The 22335-nt window shown below is 35.5% G+C and overlaps 2 protein-coding genes across 4 annotated transcripts; both read right to left on the minus strand.

Annotated features, from left to right (window-relative positions):
• Positions 1 to 201: 201 nt before the first annotated feature.
• Positions 202 to 12278, minus strand: upk3b (uroplakin 3b). The gene is made up of 6 exons (XM_051893218.1): positions 9407 to 12278; positions 6388 to 6522; positions 6029 to 6263; positions 3882 to 3964; positions 3371 to 3500; positions 202 to 3028 (listed from the first exon to the last, which is right to left on the minus strand). Exons 1-6 carry the CDS (start codon positions 9468 to 9470, stop codon positions 2833 to 2835), a joined length of 843 nt encoding a protein of 280 aa, XP_051749178.1. The 5' UTR covers positions 9471 to 12278; the 3' UTR covers positions 202 to 2832.
• An 852-nt stretch (positions 12279 to 13130) lies between these two features.
• prkrip1 (PRKR interacting protein 1) lies at positions 13131 to 21434 on the minus strand. 3 transcript variants are annotated; one of them, XM_051893223.1, is made up of 7 exons: positions 21241 to 21434; positions 21054 to 21132; positions 17431 to 17531; positions 14978 to 15063; positions 14808 to 14869; positions 13738 to 13853; positions 13131 to 13567 (listed from the first exon to the last, which is right to left on the minus strand). In XM_051893223.1, exons 1-6 carry the CDS (start codon positions 21364 to 21366, stop codon positions 13759 to 13761), a joined length of 549 nt encoding a protein of 182 aa, XP_051749183.1. In that variant the 5' UTR covers positions 21367 to 21434; the 3' UTR covers positions 13131 to 13567; positions 13738 to 13758. The 3 variants fall into 3 exon arrangements, with proteins under 3 accessions (XP_051749183.1, XP_051749184.1, XP_051749182.1); XM_051893224.1 differs by having other exon boundaries at positions 13738 to 13850; positions 21241 to 21425; XM_051893222.1 differs by having other exon boundaries at positions 13131 to 13853; positions 21241 to 21432.
• Positions 21435 to 22335: the final 901 nt, after the last annotated feature.

Consider the following 22335-nt stretch of genomic DNA (forward strand, 5'->3'; position numbering starts at 1 on the left):
ACAAATTAGCCAATACTGTACTGTATGTGTGCTATGAATTTTTAGGTTTAGAGTATCATGCTGTTAGCTTAGAAACATGCAAACATTAAACTTTATTTGCTATAATAAGGTTGTATGATGGTCAGGTTGTATGATGCTTTAATGATAATTTTTATGTATGTTTTTATGACATATTAATTGAAAAACTACATGGAACGGCTGTATTTTTCAAAATGTATTTGTCACACTATAAGACTGTTTAAGCAATCTGCATAAAAAGTGATTAACAATCATGAAAAACTTAATGACCAGATACAGCACATGCAATAAACATACATTTATAACTCTCATTAATCATAACGATTAAGACAATAGGGGTAATTGCTTTGTAAACATATAACACAAATACAACTTTTAAAAAATTAGGGCTGTCAAACAATAAATCTGCTAATAGATTAGAATGAACAGATTAGAACAAATCATAAACATGAAAGACAAAATAATGTCAAATGTGTATGTTTTTATAGTCTACATTTGTGTGGATGATAGGGGTGTAACGATACCCTCATGTCACGATTCGATACATATGATGATACTGAACTCATGATATTAATCAAGATATTATTGCGATACTCCAAGACATATGGTAAAAGGATAACAAAAAATTTTACTGTTGATTAAAATGCTAAATTTGGTATTATATTGGGGATGGAAATGAATAGGCTTGGAATTGGTGCTGGTAACCCAATGCACAGGACAACAGTGACACCAGAATAAAAATATTCATGATTCTAACACTGAAACACAGATTTATTTGAGATGAATATGTTTGCACTCTGTCACTGACTAGATATATTTAAAATAATGCAGGCCACTTTTTACTGGTAACATAAGACATTTGGCATTATCAGGACTCACAAATATTCCCTATTTGCATTATTATACATTATATTCAACATTATATATAGTAATTTAAAGTAGTACTGGCACTAAAACTCAGTCAACTTGAATTTTTTCTCACACAGTAATTTTCATTTTGGGTGAACTATCCACGATACATATTGTTGCATTTTTGTATTGCTATATATTGTGACACGATATATTGTTACACCCGTACACAGCAATTAAATCAACACTGCTCAGAGAACATATGGTCCCTCTCTACATAGAGTTAAAATAACACTGAAGCAGAGTTAAAGTTAATGAGATAATATGCTGTTTGTGGAGTTGTTTAATCAGATCTTGAGAGATTTCATGTCTTTTAACTTGAGTTCATCTTAGGCTGTGGCTGGAAATCAGTTGTAGTTCTTGTGTTTGTCACGAATGTGGCTCCCTCGCCTCCTCCTCCGCACCACCGGAGGGAGCCATCACCCGAATATTGACTGTTCCCATTCGGACTACGTTTCCCATAGGCCCTCATTCCTGGGACTGATTGCGCACACACCTGCACCCCATCACGCTCACACTATTTAAGCCGCACACACACACTCACCGCGAAGTCTTGATTTGCCCCGGTGATCATTTCTGAGTGTTTTCCTGTGGATTGTTTATTCTGTTACTGTTGGACTGTTTACCCGTTGTGATTCTCTGCTGCCTGCCCTGAACTGTGCCTGTTTACTGGACTGTGTTTGCTTGCCGCCTGCCCTGATCTCTGCCTGTGACCCGTTACTGTTCGTCTGCCGCCTGCCTCGACCATTGCCTGTTCCTGTTTATGTCTTTGCCTTTGACCCTGTCTGCCTTGGTGTTTAACCTAATAAAGCTGCAAATGGATCCCCATTCTGCCGACCCTTCATTACAGTGTTTCTCTTCAGTGATTATGCTTGTTAACAGCAGGTGTTCATCACTAATGCGCAATCATCTCTTAATCACTTAATTAAAGTTAATAATTATCTCATTAACTTTAACTCTGCTTCAGTGTTACTTTAACACTATATAGAGAGGGACCATATGTACTCTGAGCAGAGTTGATTTCACTGAATTAAATTTTGCTGTTGATTTTTTTTCTGTTGTTTTTTGTAATAAAAATGTTATAATATTAATAATAAAAGATATCAGTTAACACTTTACAGTAAAGTTTCATTTGTTAACATTAGTTAACTACATTAGTTAACGTGAACTAACAATGAACAATACTTCTGCAGAATTCATTAATCTTAGTCAGTTAATCTCAACATTTACTAATACATTTAATACAAACAGATACAAATTTTGTTTTGTTAACATTAGTTAATGAACTGTGACCTAACATTAACATGATTTTTTTTTTTAAATTACTAACATTAACAAAAGTTAATGCTTTAAATTACATTGCTCATGTTAGTTAATGCAGTAAGCTGTTAACAACTGAGTTTACCAAATATCCAGAATAATATGACTTAAAATGAACAAATTCCTGGTTTGGTGTCAATGAAAGGATATTTAAGCCTATTTGAACCCTAAGACAAGGAAGGTTAGGAAACACTGCACTAGTAAATTGGCTACTACAGTATGACTGTCACAATATAACATTTGCTTGGTTACTAAACAGCGCCATCTAGTGAATTTGCATGTTGTAGTCAGTGTAGTGTATTTCTGTTCCATCTGTTTGTTTTGTTTTTTTGATCATGTACAATAATGGCTAAAAAAAATAAAGTTTCAACACAACCATTCTGGTTTAATATTACACTGGGAAACAGTTCTGATCCCAGGACAACAATGTAACATACATGATGATGTGTGTCATAGAATTGATGGGTTAATTTAAAGTTCACTTCCTTTCCTCTATTTTGCCTTGTGACATATTGAAATGGAAATACTGCATAGTAATTTAGCTTCCCATGGAATATGCACTGCAATGATGGTGTCTATGGGAGCTCACAGCTTCTGTGTCTGTATTCCAGACTTGGGCAGAGTGTCCGATGTGGAATAATTTTTCACTTCCGACTCGTACGCTGGGTTGTCGTAGGGGTGCCCTCGCTCCTTCAGGTGGGTGTCATATCGGGGGATACGAATTGAGTTCATGACAGTCTGGGAAACCCCCGATATGGGCTTCCCTTCTTTCCTGCCACAGCTTGATGGACAAGATTGAGTTGTATGTTAGGAAAATGAATTGCACTGGCATAAGATGACATTACATACAATCATATAATGAGAACAGGACAATTAAATACATGGTAATGCATTCTAGACTGCTACAAAATACAATGAAAAAAAAAAAAATATTTATGTTGGCTATATTGTCTGGAAAAAAAATTATAGTTGGACAAAATTAATAAGATTGCCTCCAAAAGTTTTTGGACACTTAAGAAGTAATATATGATAATATATCATTTTAAAGTGTGATTTAAGGGTCTATATTTTGGCACCACTGTATTTGTGAGGTGGACATGATTGATTTACATGATTTACTCACCAGATTACACATAACATGATGAAGAAAAGGAGTAAAAGCAGAGCCGCAGCCACACATAGAATGGTAGTAATGACAACCATGGCACCAGATCTCGCACTTAGACCATCATTAATGGTTTGAGGGTTTTGTACTGTATGAATAGATTATTAAGACATTAATAACTCTGTAACACATTCATTTAGGGTCCAATTCTCACTATTAACTAGTTGCTTATTAGCATGTATATTACTAGGACATTGGCTGTTTATTAGTACTTATAAAGCACATAATAATGCCTTATTCTGTATGACCATATTCTACATCCCTTAATCCTAACTATTTCTTACCCAATACCTAAACTTAACAACTAGATTACTATCTATTAATAAGCAGTAATTAGGAGTTTAATGAGGCAAAAGTCATAGTTAATAGTTAGTTAATAGTGAGAGTTGGACCCTAATCTAAAGTCTGACCAATAACTCCAATATTTACAGAATGGTAATTCAAATTATTTGAAATTATGCATTCTTACGTGTCAGAAGCGTAATGTTGGGAGACCAGTTTGAAGCATTAACAATAGTCTGGTTGTTCACATCGATGAGAAGATATTTGAAACTGTGAAAAACAAAAGTGAAAAACAGTTGCAATACACAACCTGGTCTCATGGAAAGACGTACCTGTGGGAATGTTTTCACGAGTCGCAAAAATACGTACCAATACGTACATATCACTCTAGTTTCCAACAGAAATGAACACTAGAGGCAGTAAAACAGCAAGCACCTTTAATTGGTTTGATACACAGTTACGATTTCACGGTCAGCAAACTTAAATCCAGTGTTTAAGAAACTACTTTGAAACTGCAGACAAGCTACCCTTCTGACGAACTACAGTATTTTACAGTAAACTATTCAATGACTAAGTTGAGGATCTCAAATAAGGACAGCATTGCAGAAGAACTAGCATTTGAGAAGTATTGTATTTTTTTAAGATCTTGTAAATAAACAAGTAATTGCTGGTGGGGATTTTTCAATGACTCTTTCTGCAGGTTACATTGTTAGCGACAAGTGACTGTCTTTATGCGTGAATCATTGAATTATTCACTTAACAATTAGTTCAAATGCACTAATTAAAGTCACACTATGTAGATTTTCGCCGCTAGAGGTCGCATAGCATGATGACACCGAGTTTGAGCGCGGAATCATGGGAGATATCGTCTTCACCTCGCAGCCGGTGGAAAAGAATCGGGACGGGACTCGGGCAGAAATCATGTTCATGGATGAGAATATTAACGTTACTGTAGTATGAAGCAGAGCAGGGCCGAGTGATGTTGGAGCTGAACAAGGCCGCTGGAGCGACACATGCCTTGCGAGCAGCAGAACTTTTATTATGCCGCAGTCGCCGCTTCTGCTTCTTCCGGTCAAGCGTATGTGTGGTAACGCAGCGCTGTTTTATCATATTAGATACATTTGAGTGTGTTGAAATATATATTATAACGTTATATATATATATATGTATATATATTATAACGTTACTTTGAGTGTTCACTTGGCGACTGCTGTGAGACAATTGTTGCACACTGCAGTAAGCTAGATCGATATTAGAATATCATATGGCATGCAATTAATTTTAAAACATATTGTATGATGGAGAAAATGCTGTATTACTGTTACTAAAAATAAAGCTGCATCTGATTATGCTGTGTTAGCCACTTGACAAAATAGTGTTTTTCTCTGAGGCATTGTGAAAATATGGTACTCTCGGAAAATCAAGAAAATGAGATTCAAACAATAAGACTAAATGTGTTGACATATTGTGCCTTTAATTCAGGAACTACTGTCTGTTGCTCAGAAAAAAGCACAAAGGTTGACTTTGTTTTGAGTGTGACTCCTTTTAAAAACTTCAGTGTAAGAAAAAAACAGGCGACGTAAATGTCAATATTGTGTCTAAATCTAATTAACTTTTTTTTAGCTGTTGTATAAAAGAAATCTTACAATTGAAATCATGCTATAGATCTGAATATCATCACAGCCAGGCAGATATTCAGCCATGACACTCTTGTTCATGTGATATTGCTCAAATAAATCCATGATAAATTTATGGTTAAAGCAGTTTTCCTTGTGTACTGGTGTTGTGCGAAATTTCGACCCTCTGCCAGATTATTACCCCCTAGTATTGGTAGGTTTAGGAGTAGGTCGGGGGGAGGGGTTAAGATTAGGGTGGGGTTAAGATTAGGCATTCAGGTATCGACTTCAATAAGAGGGCTGATAATTTGGCAGGGGGTTGAAATTAAGCACTACACCAGCACTTCCGAAATGTTGCACGTACATAAGCCCGCCGTACCCTCCCTTCTTCAGAAACGTGTTTTGAACTGAGCATCGGGAGTACCGGCACTTTTTTTCCACTTCAAGCACTGGCTACTTGGAGATAAATGTACTTATACATTTACTACTTTATTTACTACTCGGAGATAAACTTATGCAATGACAACATGACATCAAAATGAAAGTTTTGTTGGCTTTTGTAATCTTAAATCCTGGAAAAGGATTAGCATTTTAAAGTCAACATGAATTGTCTTTAGAATCAACACAAATTTCCTATGTGTTTTTTATAAAGGCGAATTTGAATCTATATGTAAAATAAGGTCTGAGATTCACATTGCAGTACATTAAAAGGTCTTACCTAACAATGGATCCATTAGGTAATAATCCATTACAGTTGATGCCACTACATTTCCCCTCGGCTCCGACTATGAAGTAGAAATCATTGGAGGATTGACTACAAGGGAAGCTTGCCAAAGGTCCAACTTTGGTCACAAAGAAGTTCCCTGATGATGGGTTAAACGCTGTTGGGTAGGGTGACAGGCTGAGGACGTAGGGAGCTGAGCTGTTAAATTGAGCATCAAAGGTGCTGGTTGCTAAAGATGAAAGAGGATTGATCATTTAAACAGACGGGAGCATTTGCATAAAACCTTCAGTGCTGCAACATTTTAGAAAAAAAAAATTATTGAACCCTGACCTTAATTTCTAAAGACATTTTACCTGAGCTCAGCGCAGCTACCAGCCATATCTCACAGCCATTGCATGTCTGATCAAAAACACAATACGGCTGCTTCAGTATCACCGTATTGCTGGTGATTTTGGCTTGGAAATCATTCGGTGTGAGCTGGGGCTGACCTGTAGACAGAAAGAGACAGTTAAAGAGCAATTTAAGTGACCACATTGTTCTTTATCCCCATTCTTTAACCCCATTCTAGTCTGTCACAGAATAATAGCGGGTTCAGCCCTGATTTACTTGCACCTGTCATAGGGAAAATGGATTGCGTAACACCTACCAACCCCAAATTCTGTTTTTACAGAGGTACAGGTGTATCAATTGAAAAATTTGGCAAGGAACAGAACATACAGGCTCAGTCTTGCCTTTTAGTGTGTTTCTCCTAAGACTTGTATGAACATGACATACGAGAGGCTTCATTATCTCTCTAAGAACACAGGTTCAGTGGTATACAGAACCCTAGGTTTCTTGGCTCAGTTTTAAAGAACTCTTTATGCCAAAAAGGTTCTATATAAGGAGAAAGGTCTTAAATCATTATTTAATACTTTATTTTCTTTCATTTTTTGTAGTGATAAAGTATGTTTACAAGCTGTTTAATTCATAAAGTTTAATCAAAATAAAAAAAGGATTAAAGGCACAATATGTAAGATTTTTGGATTCAAATTTGGATTCGTTTCTGCTCGCACAGCACTCGGTCCTGCTCTGCTTCATACTACAGTAACGTTAATAATCTTGTCATGAATATGATTTCTGCCCGAGTCCTGTCCTGATTCTTTTCCACCGGCTGTAGACATGAAGACAACACCTCCCATGATTCCGCGAAATAAAGGTGTCATCAAGCTACGCCTTTGTTTTGAATAAGTGACTTCTAACGGTGAAAATTTACATAGTGTGCCTTTAAAACAAAATTAATTAAATCTAAATCCATAAAATGACCCCATGATGGAAACCCCTAAAAGGTTCTACATATGAAGCAAGTTCTATTGAGGTTCTACTGACAGAACCCTTTAAGGTTCCATATAGAAACATTTATTCTAAGAGTTAGTCTTTAATATATTATTTATAGTCTTTAATATCTGTGTATTAGGTCATAAAAAAAAAAACTTGTGAGCTAAGTGTGTTCCTTATTACTGCTATAATTGATACTTAACCTAGTTATATTGTTTAATAGATCTGACTCCGTGTAGTTCAATATAAAATACAGTTATACAAGTACATTGCAGAATCTGCAAAATGTTGTTTTAACAAAATAAGAGGTATCATAAAATGTTAGTACTACTCTGAATAAGATATTTCACATAACAGATATTTAAATACTGTATAGTCCACAAGACAAAATAATAGCCTAGCTAATTTTATAAAAACCTGCATCCAAACCTGTTTAAAAGTTTAAAGACACTAGATTCTTAATGCTGTTTGTCATTACTTGGATAATCTGATTTTTATGATCCCTCTTACTTTGTTAAAACTATTAAAGGGCACCAATTATGCCCCTTTTCACAATATGTAATATTGTAATATGTAAGTCTCTGGTGTCACCAGAATGTGTCTGTGAAGTTTCAGCTCAAAATACCCCACAGATCATTTATTATAGCTTGTCAAATTTACCCCTATTAGGGTGTGAGCAAAAACACACAGTTTTTGTGATTGTCACTTTAAATGCAAGTGAGCTGCTGCTCCTGGCCCCCTTTCCAGAAGAGGGCGGAGCTTTAACAGCTCGTGCTTCGACTGCTCAACAACAAAGCTTTAGAATGAAACTGGACATTTCTGAATGGTTAGTGGATAAATTTATGTAGTTGATGTGGAGTTGATTCAACTCATCGACTAGCATGTTAATCTTTTAAACCCATATTGACGCCCACTATACATAGCGTACCTGTTTGTCAAACAGAGCCATACATACCATTCTAACATTAATGATTGCTATCAAATGCTGTGAATGGTCTAATATTTTTTCCAAAATATCGCTCGTACAGAAACGCTCCTTTTTTAGCAATCAAGCTTGCCAGAGTCAACTTGCAGGCTATCCAAGCTAACAGGACTGTGCTCGTCTGTGCAGCCAGTTAGCATGCTTTGCTCGAACTTTTTCTATGGCGTTAGAACTGGTACCTACACTGCTTTCGCTTGCGAAAACAAAATGGCAGTGCAGTGGATGGAAACGTGCAGATTAAGGGGTGGTAATATTATAATAAGATCTCCTTCCTACATCACAAGGGGAACAAAATCTGAAATCTGAGCTGCTCTTTTTTCACATGCTTGCAGAGAAAGGCTTGCCAAAACAAAGTTACTAGGTTACTCCTTTTTCACGTTTTCTGGATGGTATATGCACCGGGGACCCTATTATAGCACTTAAACACGGAAAAATCACGGAAAAAATCTGATTTGCATGATATGTCCCCTTGATTCTGCAAACATATGTTATTTTCATTGGAATATCAGCCAATTTGCATGTCCCTATTTATCATATATTATATTTTTATTGATTATTTAATATAATTATAATATAATATAATATAATATAATATTTATAATCATATTTTCATTAAGAAATGAACCAAAAATACAAACGAGTTATATGTTCTAAAAATGTTAAATAATGAATAGACATGCGGGGCAACAGTACAAATATTTTTCATTTTATGAACTATATGTTATGTTCTATATTTGGTCTGCATTGTAAATGTATTCATTTTAATGTGAATTTCTAGGTGTGTATGTGTAAGTAAGTGTGTTCTGGGGATGTTCTATAGTCTGATGCCTTCATTCATGCGTGTGTGTTCTGGATTGTGCCAGTTTTTTTTTTTTTGTTTTTTTTTTTGACAAATTTAAAAAATGATGTTTTTATATATGTATATATATATATATATATAAATGGCTGGAGGAGAGGACCAGGGTTAAACTAAGAGAAAAAGGTAAACAACATGATTAAAGAAGAAGTTTTTATATAGTAACAACAATATAAAAAGACAAAACTAACATTGACAATTAAAGCTAAAATGCACTTACCTTGTCCAATCCACATCCAGATAGACAGCAATGACATCAAACGGATCACTGTGTTTGTGTTCATCTTGTAACAAGGACGCAGATAGTTTCTAATAAATAAAATCCGGAGCAGAATCACACCTGGCTGGTGTCTCCAATTCAGTAATAAGCCTGGCAGATAATCAACTCTTATAAAAAGAAGCTGAAGGGGAGGGGGAGTTTCTCATGAGGGTGTGTGAATCCCAGGTAGAAACTGGGAGGTGCTTTGGGCATAAAAAAAGTGCTCTGAAATTCCAAAGACTGACTATTGTCACTTTGTAAGCTTTGAACAATGCTTGAATCATATTAAAATGTTTTCTGCTTTAATCATATTAAACAAACACATTTTAATTGACAATGCCACGATTACAGTCTCAAGGTACCCTTTTTTGACGTTGCAGCATATTTGATGCCTGAATAGAAAATAAAGCAAAGTCAGACGAAAGGCTGTTTGAATGACTAATGTTAAAGTTAACAAACCCTCTAAATGGTGACGTCCTTCCCATGTTTTCCATGAGTTGACATGACATCCAAAAGCAGGGGTGTGGCGTCTATTCATACAATATAATCAATAATACAAGCAATGCTCAATTCCTACTGTCTTGAGGGCAGAACATTAATTAATATCTTAATAAGCATAAAAACATGTTTTTAAAATTTAATTTACACCATCATATTGGTTTTCTGTGACATAAGCTGCAAATTATACAACTCCAGCAATTGTAATCAAATAATCAAAACTGTGTTTACCTGAGCTAAAACCAGCTTAACCAGACCTGCTTAGACATGAAGCATAAGAACTTGTTTATAGGCAGACGTCATTGACATTTTGTCTAACGTTCTCTTTCTTATTAGAGGCCTATATGTGAATATGTAAAACAATATTATTTGCAAAGACTAGACGGGTGAGCTGCAATCATGACAGTAGTAATACAACAATATCTAAAAATCTAATTGAGGTGAATCAGACTATGATCCAGAGTTATTAACAGTATTTACCGAGTGGTCATGCAGGGTGGAGAGAATTCACAAGTATAGTGCATTAAAGGAATGTGGTACACATGACAACAGAGTCCATTAGTGACTAATGAACAATTACACTGCTAGTCCTTTCAGTAATTTAAATTTTTTCTGTTAATGCTGAGATTATTGCACATTTAGATGAAACATGGGAAATTAGAGATAATTTCTGTAATAAAATCCTCAAATTAATTGTTTTTTAAAAATAGTTTCTTATTTTGCCATCTTAAATGTGCCTGTGTGTACGAATGATTTTTTTTTAAAGTAAACCATTATATCTATTATTACTATTGTGTCTCCATAAATGAGGTCAGAAAAACAGTGTGCATAACTACAGAATCAGCAAATTTTCAGGTTACTACTGTATTTAAAAAATCTAAAATTGTAGATGTGGTCTCAGACTTTTGGATATTATAAGGTTCATTAGTTAAACATTAGTTAATGTATTAACTAACATGAACTAACCATGAGCAATACATTAGTTACTGTATTTACTAATCTTCGTTAACGTTAGTTAATGAAATGCAGTTGTTCATTGTTTGTTCATGTTAGTTCACAGTGCATTAACTAATGTTAACAAGATTTTAATAATGTATTAGTAAATGTTGAAATTAACCCTAACAAAGATTAATAAATGCTGTAGAACTGCAGTTCATTATTTGTTCATGTTAACTAATGAGCTGCAGTTTTGACCCAGTCATCTAGCCATCACAATTTGGCCCTTGTCAAACTCGCTCAAATCCTTACGCTTGCCCATTTTTCCTGCTTCCAACATATCAACTTTGAGGCCAAAATGTTCACTTACTGCCGAATATATCCCACCCACTAACAGGTGCCGTGATGAAGAGATAATCAGTCTTATTCACTTCATCGTTAGTGGTCATAATGCCTGATCGGTGTATATAAATATATATATATATATATATATATATGTGTGTATATATATATAGAGGAGCTAAGTGAATTCAAGCGTGGTACCGTGATAGGTTGCCACCTGTGCAATAAGTCCATTCGTGAAATTACACTACTAAATATTTCACGGTCAACTGCTAGTGGTATCATAACAGAGCGGAAGCAATTGGGAACAACAGCAACTCAGCCACGAAGTGGTAGGCCACGTAAAATCACAGAGCGGGGTCAGCGCATGCTTTCACCAACTTTCTGCAGTGTCAATAGTTACAGACCTCTAAACTTCATGTGGCCTTCAGATTAGCTCAAGAACAGTGTGTAGAGAGCTTCATGGAATGGGTTTCCATGTCCGAGCAGTTGCATCCAAGCCTTACATCACCAAGTGCAATGCAAAGCGTCGGATGCAGTGGTGTAAAGCACGCCACCACTGGACTCTAGAGCAGTGGAGACGTGTTCTCTGGAATGACGAATCATGCTTCTCTGTCTGGCAATCAGATGGACGAGTCTGGGTTTGGTGGTTGCCAGGAGAACGGTACTTGCCTGACTGCATTGTGCCAAGTGTAAAGTTTGGTGAAGGGGGGATTATGGTGTGGGGTTGTTTTTCAGGGGTTGGGCTTGGCCCCTTAGTTCCAGTGAAAGGAACTCTTAATGCTTCAGCATACCAAGACATTTTGGACAATTTCATGCTCCCAATGCTTCATGACCCCTTCCTGTTCCAGCATAACTGCGCACCAGTGCACAAAGTAAGGTCCATAAAGACATGGATGAGCGAGTTTGGTGTGGAGGAACTTGACTGGCCTGACCTCAACCCGATAAAACACCTTTGGGATGAATTAGAGCGGAGACTGTGAGCCAGGCCTTCTCGTCCAACATCAGTGCCTGACCTCACAGATGCGCTTCTAGAAGAATGGTCAAAAATTCCCATAAACACAGTCCTAAACCTTGTGGAAAGCCTCCCAGAAGAGTTGAGGCTGTTATAGCTGTAAAGGGTGGGCCAACTCCATATTAAACCCTACGGATTAAGAATGGGATGTCATTAAAATTCTTGTGCACGTAATGGCAGGCGTCCCAAAACTTTTGGCAATATAGTGTTTGTGTGTGTCTCTGTGTGTGTGCGCGTATAGAAATTCATCTCATCTGGTGCAAGCAATGTTAAGGTAATTGTTTGGGAATATATATAGTGTATAAAATTGTATGTCTGTGTGTGTGTGTGTGTGTGTGTGTATATATATATATATATATGGTTACACTTTACAATAAGGTTCATTAGTTGACATGAACTAATAATGAACAGCACTTTAACAGCATTTATTTTATCTTAATTTCAACATTTACTAATACATTATTAAAACCAAATGTATTTGTTAACATTAATGCACTGTGAATTAAAGTGAACAATGAACAGATGGATTTTTATTAACCAACATTAACAAAGATTAATACTGTAACCAAATGTATTGCTCATTGCTAGTTCAAGTTAGTTAATACATTAATGTTAATAAATCAACCTAATTGTAAAGTGTTACCATAAGTACCAAATAAATAAATAAATAAATAAATAAATATACACACACACACACTTTTTTGTTTAGAAAAGTCTCAGGCTCACCAATGCAGCATTTTTATTTCATCCAAAATAGTTAAAACAGTAATATTGTAAAACATTACATTTTAAAATAACTTTTCTATTTTAATATATTTTAAAATGTAATTTATTCCTGTAATGGCAAAGATGAATTTACAGCATCCACAAACTGTTCCATGAAATGCCACACAATTATTCCCATAACTGTTTATTTAAAAAATACATATTTACAATAGAATAAAAGTCAATCCTGGTCAAATTATTGGTAACAATTTACTTAAAGCCTTTATGTATAATGCATTATAATGCATTAAATATTTTCATAAATAACTAACCAAAGTTAAAATGCATTATAATATTTGCAGATTCTGAGTTTGGTTTGTCATGTTTTAAAGCATTAAACTTTCAAAAGGTGTGCTCAATAAATAGATAATGTATTATAACTGAGATTACAATTATTCATGAGACCATACAATGCCTTATAAGGTGCATTACAGGGCATAATTAATGCATTAAAATACTTTTATAATGCATTATACATGAAGGCTTTAGGTAAAGTCACCAAATTATTTTAATCAACACTCCAGTGAAGAAAAAGCTTTTTACAGCTTTTTTTAAATGTCCAGGTCAAGTGTTGAACATCAGACCATATCAACCTCAAGCGTTTAACATCTACCATAAAGGATGCCAGAGCACTTCTAAAACATTTCAAACAAAAAAAAAAAAGTGTCGTCAGAACACGTTGGTAATTGTTCTTTGCCTGAGGTGTTTTTGGCATCACATGGTAATATATGCTGGAAACTTCCATTCCTTCATTCGGTCACCTTTTCCCCATGATGAAGCTGGGCACTTCTGCATCATCATCTTGCTCCTCTGCTTCAGAAGCCGAGGATGACGACGCGTCCTCTGAGGCTGCTGACACAAAGACACGTTATTGCACACCGCTTAGATGAAAGCTGAAATTACTCAAATTCAATAGGTGCAGTTACTATAATGATGATGATGATGACCTGTGCTGTCATCTAAAAATAGCAGTAATAAATACAGTGCCTAGATTAAATATTCACATTCATGGGTGTTACAACACAAACAGAGGATTTATTTTGCCTTTTGGACACTGATCAATAGAACATTTCTACAAAACAAACATCAATTAACTTCAGTACCAAGTCGGTACTAAAATTTTAAAAATACTAGCATTTCCCCCTATCATTTTGAGCAGATTCATAAACACCTCTGATTGGCCATTGTGTTCACGCGCTCAACAGATACATCTGTGATTGGCTACAATGATCAACACTTTAAAAACTTGTTGTAAATAGACATCTTTGAAGCTTTCACCGAGTGCTTACACAGATACACACAGCAGTGTTTGAAAGCAGGCGTCTGATGGATCCGCTGATTGACGCCTGCTTTCAAATGCTCCCGTGTGTATCTGTGTAAGCGCTCGGTGAAGAGCGTCAGTGATGTCTGTTTACATGTTTTTAAACCGTAGATCATTGTAGCCAATCACAGATGTACCCGTTTTGCGCATGGACACAATGGCCAATCAGGTGTTTAAGAATCTGCTCAACAGCACTCAAAATGGTAGGGCGAAATGCTGGTATCATCACATTTGTAAAAATTTCAGTACCTTCTTGGTATCAAAGTTGTACTTTTGACAACCCTATAATTAACTATTAATTATTATAAAAGAATGATAAATGCTTATAAAGAATGACATTTGCTTATTTAGTAGATATCTTCCTGCTGGTGGTGTTAAAAAAAAAAAAAAAAAAAAAAAAAAAAAAAAAAAAAAAGTGTCCACTGTGATTAAATTCTGTAATACCACAGAATATAAACAAGGGAGTTAATACTTGTATGTCTAACCTTCTTTCTGGCTCTCCATCTTGGCTTTCTTGGCCATCAACTTCTTTTGTTTCAACTTTTCCCTAAATGACACAAAAGAACAAGAATTGAGATTCAGAAACAAGAGATAAACTTAGAGATTTCTAGAGATTGTAGTATCTAAATCAAACACAAGATGGTATTTTGCAAACCTCTTCTTTCTGCGTTTGGCTGTTCTTTCCTCAGCAGCCTTTTGGTTTTCTTTCACCTTCTCAATATAATCTTCATCCAGCTTTTGCTGCAAGAGTGAAAAGTTATGTCAATATCAATATTAGCTCTACTCCATCTTGAAATATTAGATTTTTTTTTTTTTGTTCTTGAAAACAGACCCCATTAACTCAGGACAAACATACTCTATGCAAATAATGTTGGAAAATTTTATTTTTAAAAATTTTAAATGGAGAGGTTTAAAGTCTTCTGAAGAGACACAATCACTGTGATGAACAGATTTAATTGAGGCTTTTATTCATATATAAACACCTGAGTATTACATCGGCAAACTCAACTGTACAGACTTCAGAAAGATACCAGCATCAGGAAAAAGTGGATGGTGTATTTTTTAATGGCGTCCTGAATCACGTCACGTTTGTTCGGAACATTTTACTGCAGATTGTTTTGTAAATGAGGCACAGTGTAAAGCAGAGTTCGCAAAGAAACTTTTGTTTATTATTCATGAAAACAGACCACATTAACCCAGGCCAAGTTCAAGACCTGAAACATACTATATGCAAAATAATGTTTGAAAATGTCATTTTTAATCAATTTAATCTTAAAGGGATAGTTCACCCAAAAATGAAAATTGTGTCATCAATTACTCTTTTATGTTGTTCCAAACCCATAAGACTTTGTTCATCTAAAACGAAATGAAGATATTTAATTGAAATCTGAGAGATTTATGTCCCTCCATTAAAAGTCTATTCACCTAAAACTCTGATGCTTTAAAATGTTCATAAAGAGATTGTAAAATAAATCCATATGAATAAAAAGGTTTGAAGTCTTCTGAAGAGACACGATCACTTTATATGATGAACAGATTTAATCCAGTCTTTTATTCACATCTAAACTACTATTACAGTGGCAAAAGCAAATCAATATTGCTCGACACAGCAACAGCAAAATGTACCTCCTCTGCACCTGTGAGCTTGAGAGCAGAGCAGATCCACCGCTGCTCTGACACCACACCTAAATTCTGTTAAGCCGCTACAAATAACGGGTAGAACTGCATTCCACTAAAGCACTATTCACCAGCAATAATTTAAAGTATAAAAAAAAAAAAAAAAGGGGTGGACTGAAAAAAACAGTGCTCTGCATGTCACTGATAAACATGACACACTTTCTAAAACTAAAGTAAAATATCCATCATTCACATGTATATTGTTCTGCAACAATGCTGAGCTCCTTATATTTTCACCAATTTGTCAACACGTGAAACAGAGAGATTTCCAGCTGTATATGTCAATACACTTCCAAAGTAAAAGAGCATTATTTGAAAAACTGATATTATGGTGTAAATTAGGGCTGCCGTGATTCCTTGATTAAATTAGAGTACACGATTTAAAAAAAAATCCTTTATTGCAATTTGCCCGAGTCAATTAACCGGCGAAATACCGGAAGTGCCGCAATTTCAAAATAAAAGTTTAAACCCTCTATTTATTTATTTATTTATTTATTTATTTATGTATGTATGTATGTATGTCATGTCATGTCATGTCATGTCAGCAACAAGGCTATTTTCAATGGCAAAAACAGAACAAACAACAAAACTCATACAATTAACAAAAAAACTATACGACATTTCATATTAATACAAGATAAAAATACTAAAATACATTCAGGTGATACTGTGGCATTTCTATTGTAAAAAAGTGGCCAAGTATTAAAGATTAGTGTACATTTGAATTAAATATTTGGCCAATATTAAACAAGAATTTAATCTGCTGTAAAGTAACAACACCACCAGGCCATTAGCGCCCTCTGTAGGCATCTGTTGATGCTTATATTATGTATATTACATTGTGTATTTTAGCAGTGTTGTTCAATAAAATCATATGATTACTTTCTTTAGATACTTTATCTGAACCAACTATTATTGCCTCAATGTTATTATACCCATGTATTTTAAGTCATTTTACTGGTTATTGTTCACTTAGGTCTATTTTTATTACATCAAAAAAGATATTGTATGCGCTCCAAAAGGAAACCAGTCTGTTCTCAGGTGCGCAAATCAAGAAAAGTTTGATCAACCAAAAAAACAAAATTGTCCGCACACTGAAAGACATACAATTAAACCAGGGCAAGGGTTTATCAAAAAATGACTTTAATTTAACATCTGCAAAGTGAAAAAAAAAAGTGAAAGGTGTCTTAAAAACAGACCAAACAGCAGTGCAGTCATTTTTGTGATAGACCCTTGCCCTGGTCTAACTGCATGTCTTTCAGTGTGCGGACAATTTTGGTCTATTTTTATTACCATTAAAAATGATCAAATCACTCAATCTTTAAAATAATCGTTAGTGACAGCCCTAGTGTAAATTGAACTAGTGACATACATACATTGTAAAGCAGCTTCTAGTTAATAATCATGTGCTTTAGGCAAAAATAAACCTACCTTGTCCGATATTCGTTCCAGGAACTCCTGTCTCTGATACTCTCGACGGCGCAGATGTCTATACACGTGGAATTCACCGCTGCCCGCTCCAGCACTGGAGCCTGAGAAAATGAAACATAACAGCACTCAATAAAGACATAAGCACCCCTCCACGGCCCTGAAGAGTGGTGTGGCTGAGTTACATAAAAATAAATTACATATAAATAAATTCTGTTATCCTGACAGATTATTTGCGTGGGCAGAAATTCTGGGAATGATGGAATCAATGAACAGTTTTTGTATGAAGTACAGGACAAAATATGAATCCATATGAAAACTTGATAGTATAACAACATAGATCAACAAAAAATATTGGGTCATTCACTGTTAAAGGGTTAGTTTTACTTAGAATTTACTTATAGATGAAAATAATCTTACAAAATTGATTTATTTTTAATCAAATTAATTAATGAAACCGGGTTATCATAATATCACCGCCATAATGAGAAAGCACATGAAATCAAAACAACCGTCGAATGAGGAAAGACAGCTGTCCATCACTGCATTCACGACAGGTGAACGCAGCTGTACCCCAAGTGAGCAGAGAAGATAACTTATCTGATAGCAAAATTATCTCGAGACATATACTTCAAGTTTCGTCGAGGGAGACATATTTACGAAAACACAAAGTGCTGCTGTTAGAAACTTAGCTTAGCACACTGTTATCTTTATGTCTTCTGTAACGTCTGTTAGCGCAGCTCGTTTTCTCACCCGAGCATGTGGATATTATTGTTTTTCTCAACATGAACATGTGAAACAATATGAACACGATAACCATATACTGACTCGAGTGTATTATGTACGTTCTGTACGATAACTGCCGCCGTCTGCTTTATTAGCGTTTTTCCCGTTCGCGCTGCTTGAGCTTAAATGCTTTTGTTCTTTATATTTTGTTTGCACATATTGTTTAATGCTTTGAACTAAAAGAAAACCTTAAGATATAACGTAAGCTTGTTGTGTATATTGCCTAATCGTAAGCTTGTTCAGAAATGGTTACAAAATCTTAATTAAAAAAAAAAAAAAAAACTTTTTCTCGTAACGTCATTTAAATAAACGAATATTCGTTTTTTAGGAGGCCAAATATTCGAATACAATATTTTGGAAAAATGCCCATCCCTAGTTTAGACAAAATTTTTTGAAGAGACACGATCGCTTTATACACTGAACATATTCAATTAAGGCTTTTATTCACATTTAAAGGGTTAGTTCACCCAAAAATGAAAATAATGTAATTTATTACTCACCCTCATGTCGTTCCACACCCGTAAGACCTTCGTTAATCTTCGGAACGCAAATTAAGGTATTTTTGTTTAAATCCGATGGCTCAGTGAGGCCTCCATAGCCAGCAATGACATTTCCTCTCTCAAGATCCATTAATGTACTAAAAACATATTTAAATCAGTTCATGCGAGTACAGTGGTTCAATATTAATATTATAAAGTGATGAGAATATTTTTGATGCTCCAAAAAAAACGACTTATATAGTGATGGCCAATTTCAAAACACTGCTTCATTAAGCTTCGGAGCGTTATGAATCAGTGTGTCGAATCAGCAGTTCGGAGCGCTAAAGTCACGTGATTTCAGCAGTTTGGCGGTTTGACACGCGATCCGAACCATGATTCGACAAAAGATTCATAACGCTCCGAAGCTTAATGAAGCAGTGTTTTGAAATCGGCCATCACTATATAAATTATTTTGGGGGTTTTTGGCGCACCAAAAATATTCTCATCGCTTTATAATATTAATATTGAACCACTGTACTCACATGAACTGATTTAAATATGTTTTTAGTACATTAATGGATCTTGAGAGAGGAAATGTCATTGCTGGCTATGCAGGCCTCACTGAGCCATCGGATTTAAACAAAAATACCTTAATTTGTGTTCCGTAGATTAACAAGGGTCTTACGGGTGTGGAACGGCATGAGGGTGAGTAATTAATGACATTATTTTCATTTTTGAGTGAACTAACCCTTTAAACATTCATCAACTCACACATCAGTTGTGGTAAACAAAAGCTCAAGCATGTTTGCTTGACGTGCGAGAACAAACGAGGCTCATTCTCATGTGTTACGCAGCACGTTTGAGCTTCCGCAAGAATCAATAAGGTTTGTTCTCATGCATCAACCAAGTACGGTTGAGATTCTGTTTATGTTCGCTGATCAATGTTTACATGTGAATAAAAGCCTATATTCAATCTGTTTATCATATAAAGCAATCGTGTCTCTTCAGAAAATTTGGATTAAACCGATTCATATGGATGAGTTTTACAATCTCTTTTTGTGAACTTTTTGAAGCGACAAAGTTACAAAGTAGTTACGTGGATTGTCAATGGAGGAACAGAAATCTCTCAGATTACATTTAAAATATCTTCATTTGTGTCTCAGAGATGAAGTCCTACGGGTTTGGAATAACATAAGTGTGAGTAACTGATGATTTTTTCATTTTTGGGTAAACTAACCATTTAAACGTTGAGATGCATCTCCCTTTATTAGCATATGTTTTTGTTTGTTTGTTCTGAGTGTTAGCCAATCACAATACCTAGAGACAGCTCTGCTCCAATGGTGTGAGTTTGGGGATGGACTACCTGTTGGTGCAGCCAATGGCAATATGGGGAGTCAATGTTCAAACAAACAACTTCTGCAAGTGTTTTAAAAATAATTCTTCAAAATGCACAACCCAAACACTCTAATGCCTGGTTTCACAGACAGGGTTTAGCCTAAGCCAGGATTAGGCATTAGTTCAATTAGGATATTTAAGTAACTTTTATAAACGTACACTAGAAAAAACATTACTGGTGTGCATCTTGAGACAAAACAATGGCATGGACATATTTTAAGATATGTCAGTACAAGTTGCTTTCAGCTCAAACATTCATTTTAGTCTAGGACTAGCTTAAGCCTCGTCTGTGAAACATTATTTTCATTTTTGGGTGAACTAACCCTTTAAGCTTACTTATTCAGGGGCGCCGCAACATCACTACCACAGCGAAAGACAGCACTTTCTGATTCCCGACCGAATGATTCTTATGAGCGGTTCTTTTTAGTGAATCGAACCACTTGAATCAAACACATTTGTGAAACATTCGGATCGTTACTGAATTAATTTCACCCACTTACTAAACTGCAATTACAAATTGTTACTTTAATCACGTCCAGCTGAACCAAGAAGTGGTAGTGTTTTACTGACCTACAATTCATGAGATGTATATGTTTGAACATGAATTTAAGTAATCAGTTGAAAATGAATGATGTTACCACAACCACACATTTAATTATATCATTAATTAATATGCTTTTATTATTGCTTTTTTGCAAGAATTGTATTAAGTTTATGCCTTTCTTTTGCGCTATAGCGGTCCTGCTAAAATCTGCAGTTATCTCATTTGGAAACATTTTCTGAGAGCATTAAGCGCAAAAAGCTTTTTTTTCTCTCTCTATAAATATTTCTTACTTAGAAGTACTAAAAGAATCTTTAATGATACTATCAATAAGGCATCTGAGTTGTTCAGAGGAATCGGGCGAATCTTTACATTACTTACGATTCCCATCCCCAGATCTGAGACAGTAAACAAACAACACAAACCCATCACATCCCGCACAAACTCTGGTGGAGCGCGTGGATTCCAATCCTTTGGTCTCTCCGGTATGGGCGCAGGTTTATCCTTAAAAAATACAGTATAAAACTCAGCACTGTTTGATGTGCAATGAATCGTTATCATGAGTTACTACACTGAGTAAAACCGCTAGTTTGATGTAAAGCTTAAACTCACAGGATTTCGCATCAATCTCTCCAACTTCAAGCGCTGCTCTTCTGCTGGAGTTTTGGCGATAATTAAAGGCTGAGACTCTTTTTTAGGAGCTTTCCCTGATCGCGCATCTTTCTTATCCTCCGCCATGATTCCTCCAGTGTCTTCTTCGAGGCAGGTTTTGAGTTCTTCTTCTGTTCACTTGTGGCAGTTCACTCATCTGAGACCACATACTGCCACCTACTGGACTGATGTGGATCTACATAGTTTTTGGGTTTCTTCTTCTGTTTTTGGCGCGTTGCATCCTGTGTGCATATCGCCACATACTTTTGCTGTTATGCAGTCATGAGCTGTGTTCGAAACCGCTCACTCGTTCACTTATTCACTAATCCCTATATAGTGTATGGCATTTGAGAGCATTATATCTGCATGGAGTGAACGAAATGAAGTGAGTGAATTCGGACGCTGACGTATACACTGTGCGTCGGAGAGCTGGAGCTGTTACAGAAACGGCTCGACACGTGATAAAACTATTTTATATTTTACTTACATTATAAAATAATGTTAAAAACAATAATCATGACTTTCATCAAAACTCATGAGTTTCATCGATTGTATAATTGTTTTTTTTTTTCATGCTTAATGTGTTTGCAAAAAACTGCAAACAAAAATAAACACACATTAACAAGTGTACATTATTTCAGTCCTCTCTGCATTAGATTTTGGGAAATAGTGCTTCAGCGAGTGTCCATCGAATGTACACTCGAAATCAGAGAGAATTGTAGGTATAAAGTAGTGAACGAATGTAGGGAATGAAGTCGTTCACTCAGAATTCGGACAGCACTACAAAATGGCCGACACCCGAATCCGATGTAGTGGACTATATAGTGGATAGGGAGCGGTTTTGGACACAGTGATGGTTTATTTTTAATCAATTTCTTCCTTGTTTTTGCTCTTTTCTAATTTTTCACATATACACAAATTCATACTTAAATAATTTATCGATGCTATATCCTATTCCTTCTTCCCAGGACCCACCTGGCGCTGCGTGTTTTTGGGTATCAAATAAATAGCATGTGTATATAGCTAATGACTGAATTAAATTTTGCACTGATAATA

The sequence above is a fragment of the Ctenopharyngodon idella genome, chromosome 5 (assembly GCF_019924925.1).
Source record: "Ctenopharyngodon idella isolate HZGC_01 chromosome 5, HZGC01, whole genome shotgun sequence".
NCBI lineage: Eukaryota > Metazoa > Chordata > Actinopteri > Cypriniformes > Xenocyprididae > Ctenopharyngodon > Ctenopharyngodon idella.

What these genes read in the sequence shown, in the direction of transcription:
- upk3b (XM_051893218.1), bottom strand. Translation starts at nt 9,470, where the DNA reads ATGAACACAAACACAGTGATCCGTTTGATGTCATTGCTGTCTATCTGG. An exon ending in CTGGATGTGGATTGGACAAG is followed by an intron (nt 6,523 to 9,406) that starts GTAAGTGCATTT and finishes TTCTGTCTACAG; the next exon opens with GTCAGCCCCAGCTCACACCG. An exon ending in ATCATGTTATGTGTAATCTG is followed by an intron (nt 3,029 to 3,370) that starts GTGAGTAAATCA and finishes TTGTCCATCAAG; the next exon opens with CTGTGGCAGGAAAGAAGGGA.
- prkrip1 (XM_051893223.1), bottom strand. Translation starts at nt 21,366, where the DNA reads ATGGCGGAGGATAAGAAAGATGCGCGATCAGGGAAAGCTCCTAAAAAA. An exon ending in GTTTGTGCGGGATGTGATGG is followed by an intron (nt 17,532 to 21,053) that starts GTTTGTGTTGTT and finishes TCATTTTCTCAG; the next exon opens with GCTCCAGTGCTGGAGCGGGC. An exon ending in GATGGAGAGCCAGAAAGAAG is followed by an intron (nt 13,854 to 14,807) that starts GTTAGACATACA and finishes TCTTTGTGTCAG; the next exon opens with CAGCCTCAGAGGACGCGTCG.